The following is a 5,091-nucleotide window of genomic DNA, read 5'->3' as shown; positions in this document are numbered from 1 at the left end:
ACACTCTGAATCATGCATTTATGGGCTCTAACTGTTCCATGCTTGCGTTTTCAAAATGTCAGCACTAAGGACGAAGCATGCACTTACACACACCCAATGACCCCACCTGTGACTCTGAATCACTTCCCATTTTGCCAAGTCTCACCTTTCCTACCCTTGTCCCTTCCCCTGTCTTCATACCATTTTTCTTTTCATCACTCTATATGCTTCCCTGCTTCTTCATCTTTCACACTCATAATCATCACTTTGTAAAATAGCTTTTATTGACCTTAAATCCCAAGAATAGGGTACTAGATACTGATATAGTCATGAAGGATCGATGCGGAATTGGTTTTTTTTTTTATATATAAATATTCATTATAAAAGTGATAATTTGTCATATTAGTTCAAACATAACTTTAAAATAATTAATTTTAATATAAAATTATCAAACATATTAAGATTTTTTAATAGATATCAAGTATCAATAAAAAAAAGATGTTAATTCAGTTCACAGTAAGTTGAATTTAGTAGTAAATTAACTCAACTCGGTTCACCTCTAGAGTAAGGCAGAAAAACATTAACTTGGGTCAACTCAACACAGCAACTCTGTGGGTTGACTCATCAAATTTAAAAGTAGTAAAAGATTATAAAAATATAAAAAAAATACAAAAATAAAAAAACACAGACATTGAAATAGATATTAAAAAAAAATAACTTAATTTTCTTAAATATCTTGATTTTTTAGGATTATTGAATTAATGAGAAATAATAAAATAAATAATATTATAATAAAGTAACAATTAAAATTAAAATTTGCGAATTGATCCAACGCACTGTAGATTGAGTCGTATAATTAATAGATTAAGTGAAGTACATAAAAAGATTCAACTACCTTATGGGTCAATATTTTTAAACTCAATTCACTTATAATTTACTCCAAGCTGAGTTAATTTACATATTATTTAGTTTATGTATACTATAACTCATTTTAACAACTCTTGTGAATTTTGTATATATTAATTTTTATTAGCTCTATGTCATGTGTCTTGGATTGTCAAATTTGAAAAGAAAACATAGACAATGTCGCTGGTTATTACTTATTAGTTTGTGATTATATAATTGTTTAGCATATTGCTCTTGTGTCATCCAAATGCAAAATAGTTTAGTAATATTAAATAGATTACCTATCAATTTACTCGCTTAACTGACATAATCTTCTTAAGGATTTTGGATCTTTTGCAATAAACAGTATTTGGTATCATAAATAATGATCTATTAATCACATCCAGTTACATAAGACGTGCATCTCATTACACCGAATTCAACTTTTTTTTTTAACTCTACTTTATTACACGAAATATTGCACAGTTCTAACGTAGGAACATTGAATTTGATGTGGTGAGGCACATGCTATGCAATTGTGAGGTCAATAATCTTTTACTGTACCAAATATTGCACTATTAATTTGATCGGATGTGAGATATAGAAAATTTAATGGAGTACAACAACATCCTCTATTTTTAAAAAAACAGTTAATTTTGTTGGAAATGTTTTCAGCTTAGTTCTTACATGTTACAGCAATTATTAATTATTAGAGATGCTTAATTATCAGGAAATAGATATATATAGTACTGAATTAGCCTTACTTGGGGAGAATCTGATTCATTCTGTTAAGAAAAGTTAATAATAAGGTCATGATGACTCATTCACACACAATCAGTTCTCTTCATTCACTCATCTTATTTCAGAATCTCTCTCTCTCTCTTTCTCTCTGTCTGTCTGTGCATGAACTGAAACCTCACTTGAATGCTCCTCTAAAAGGAACATCAGCATGAGACTAGTACTTTTTACCTATCTAATTCACCACTCTCTTTTATGCCTGCTCAATCTCTTTCCTTTTTGTCTCTTCCTCTCTACTTCACTGTATCTTTCTCTCTGTCCCTCTATTTATACATCACCTTACTTGCCTCAAGAAACTCACCACCCCACAAATCTAAAGAGAGAAAGAAATGTCTCCACCAGGTTCATCAAGATGGAGCCCTACCACAGAACAGCTAATGATCTTAGAGGAACTGTATAGGAGTGGGATTAGAACTCCTAGTGCCTCTCAAATTCAGCAAATAACGACTCACCTTTCTTTCTATGGAAGGATAGAAGGAAAGAATGTGTTCTATTGGTTTCAGAACCATAAGGCTAGGGATAGACAAAAGCTCAGGAGGAAACTCAACAAGCAGCTGCAGCTACAGCAGCAGCAGCAGCAACAACAACAACAACTCCAAGTTCATCATCATTTCCAACTGAATCAGGATATCACTAACCATTTTGTTGGTACCTTTGGTTATCCTCCTTGTTCTCCTACCCAAGATTTTTCCTTTTATAACTCAGCTACCTTGCTTTTTCAGGTAATCTAATTCCTTTTTCCCCATGCATGTACAAAGCCTGAGCAATGTATTAATGTTTAGTATCTTTATTTTCTGGGTAATGTTTATGATAGCCTTTGGATGCATTTGGTAACATAGCATCCTTCTATAAATTAATGATTAAAATAAGGATGTAAATGCACATAATGCCACATGGGCAGTAATGCACATAATGTCAAATAAATTAATAGGCATGGTTTTTCAGTTTGAGCTATATATGATGTCAGGGAAAAATTAAACTGTTTTCTACTTTTTTTCATTTCAATGTTCAGGGAGGAGCTGCAAACACAACAGAAGAAGCATTGAATTGCAAGTGGAATGTGTATAATCCTCAAAGCAATTTGGTAGAGAAGAAAGAGATGACATTGTGCAATTATGGTTGGACACTTGTGGATGTTAACCAAGCATCTTCATGTTGCACTCGACCTCTCAAGACTCTTGATCTCTTTCCACTGACAACTACAAGAATCAAAGAAGACTGCAACACATCCAAGCAACTCTAACTCTCTATCATTCCATTTTCATCAACCAAAACCAAAACTTAATGTGACATTAGATGTTAATATAGCCTATTGCTTAAGGAAAAAAAAATTAATCTTTATATATATATACCATGCTGGAATGTACCAATTACCAAGAGTACTTAGTCTTGTACGTAGGACCTTTGGTTGCACCAACACCATGTGAAAGCTAGCATGATTGAACTCCAATATCTTTCTTTCTGGCTCAAAATCCTGTGGTACATGGTATATGCCAGTGTGATACCAAGATTATTTTATCCAAGAAGACCATATAATGAACTCGTCCCTTATTTCTAAGTGTTTTTCAGCCACACCTAATTACTGTCTTCACTTTCTTTTGTTTAGTAATCACACACACATATATATATATATATATATATATATATTTTTTGGCTAATATGCTGAATTTATATGGAAATTGTGAAACTGGTAACTTGTGTATTGATACTACATGGTCCCATCCTGTTATATCTTTTAAGTCTATTTAATGTGTACCGGTTGTCCTTTATTCATCAATCTCGAGTTTCTCTCATCGTGCATGATGCTAATAAAAAGACTTTATGGACATACGGTGAATCAGCCTTTTGTTAAACATGTAACTTTCTGAGGGAATGAAAAGGTAGCTGCTGGTTTTGTGAATGAATCACACCCGCACTAAACAGCCAACATAAAGTACATGGTCACAACAATCAATATTGTTGAGTAGATGGTAGTGATTGGTGCTAATGTTGCATGACACATAAAGAAGACAACATAATGGACATTTCATAGTAGTTTTTCTAACGTTTTAAGAAAACATAATATAACCTGTATATAACAAATTATAAAAAGGATTTTTCTAATTCATGCAATACTGTACAGGATAAAAAATTTTCATACATTGAATTTTATAATTTTTAATAAAAATTTATTATATCTAATGTCTTATAATGTTAACTAATTTTTAAAGTTAAATTTAAGTAATTAATACTAGTAAAATTTAATTAAAAGAAAATTTATTACATTTTTATAATTTTTTAATAAATATATTTTATTAAGGGTTTAAGTTAATAAAAGTTAAATTTTTTTATTAAAAATTACGTGATATTATAAGATCTAATACATTAATAATATTAAATATTTTATCTTTTTACAAAATGAGTTATTAATTTCTTATATAATCTAAACTATCTCTTAAAAAACTATATATATATATATATATATATATATAAGACATTATATAATTTTAATCCAACCCAAATTGCCATTGCCACCTGTTAAATATAATGTTGTTAGCTGCTATTGTTACTATGTGTAATATTCATTCGTTGTCTCTCCTCTTACCATTGTTGTCAAATAAAAAAAAATCAGAGGAAATATTTATTTTATTGAAAAAGACATATTACACAAAATACTGCTTAATTGACAAGTAACTCGATATCTCTTAAACAAAATTTCAAGTTCAAATCCTTGTGTATGTTAAAAAATTTTAGTAGTAGACTCAACCACCACATCCAGATATATGATACAAATCAGATCTGGGATTCAGATTAAAACGAATGGAAAAAATAAAATAAAATATATTATTGTGATAAAACTAGGTTGATAATAAAACTAGGGACACATGCTATTAGTAATTTACCTTTTGAGAATAAAATACATACCTGTATAGGGTAATGTATTACTATAATAACTAATTATTGTGCATTTATCTACTGTACATTGTTCTGAATTCTTAGAGGCCTAGTATAATTGGGTTCCCCAACTAAAACGAAATTTATGTCTTTTTTTTTTCTACAGTCTATAGGCCCATTTCATAATTATTTTATTTCGAATCTCTATATACTGTTTGAATACAGATCATATACTTAGGAGCAGGTGTTGTTTTTATAAGGAACAAGAAAAGGAGCGCACAGAATTAGCTATAAAACGTGTGTTTTTTTTTTTTCTTTTATTGAATACTACTTGAATTTAATTATATTTAAAAAGTAATAGAATAAGTTATTTATTTTATAATTTTAAGATCTAAAACTATTAACTGATAAAAAATTAAAAATAGATGACTGAGCAACAATCACTTAATTTTTCAAACATCATGAGAAAATACTTTAACTCATGCTGAAATTATTAGTATTTCTATTTTATAACTCTTTTTTCTGCCTTAAAGTGAATTAACTAGCACAATGCAA

At 29.7% G+C, this 5,091-nt stretch overlaps 1 protein-coding gene across 1 annotated transcript; it reads left to right on the top strand.

Annotated features, from left to right (window-relative positions):
* The first annotated feature begins 1,991 nt into the window (after positions 1 to 1,991).
* On the top strand, positions 1,992 to 2,905 carry LOC113862395 (WUSCHEL-related homeobox 3). The gene is made up of 2 exons (XM_027495484.1): positions 1,992 to 2,384; positions 2,675 to 2,905. The coding sequence occupies exons 1-2, from the start codon at positions 1,992 to 1,994 to the stop codon at positions 2,903 to 2,905; spliced, it is 624 nt and encodes a 207-aa protein (XP_027351285.1).
* The last annotated feature ends 2,186 nt before the right edge of the window (positions 2,906 to 5,091 follow it).

This window comes from Abrus precatorius, unplaced genomic scaffold (assembly GCF_003935025.1).
Source record: "Abrus precatorius isolate BTA unplaced genomic scaffold, Abrus_2018 Scaffold3, whole genome shotgun sequence".
NCBI lineage: Eukaryota > Viridiplantae > Streptophyta > Magnoliopsida > Fabales > Fabaceae > Abrus > Abrus precatorius.
This window is presented reverse-complemented; position numbering and strand designations above follow the sequence as displayed.

Coding starts and splice junctions, on each gene's coding strand:
- LOC113862395 (XM_027495484.1), top strand. CDS start 1,992: ATGTCTCCACCAGGTTCATCAAGATGGAGCCCTACCACAGAACAGCTA. Junction 2,385..2,674: donor CAGCTACCTTGCTTTTTCAG/GTAATCTAATTC, acceptor TTCAATGTTCAG/GGAGGAGCTGCAAACACAAC.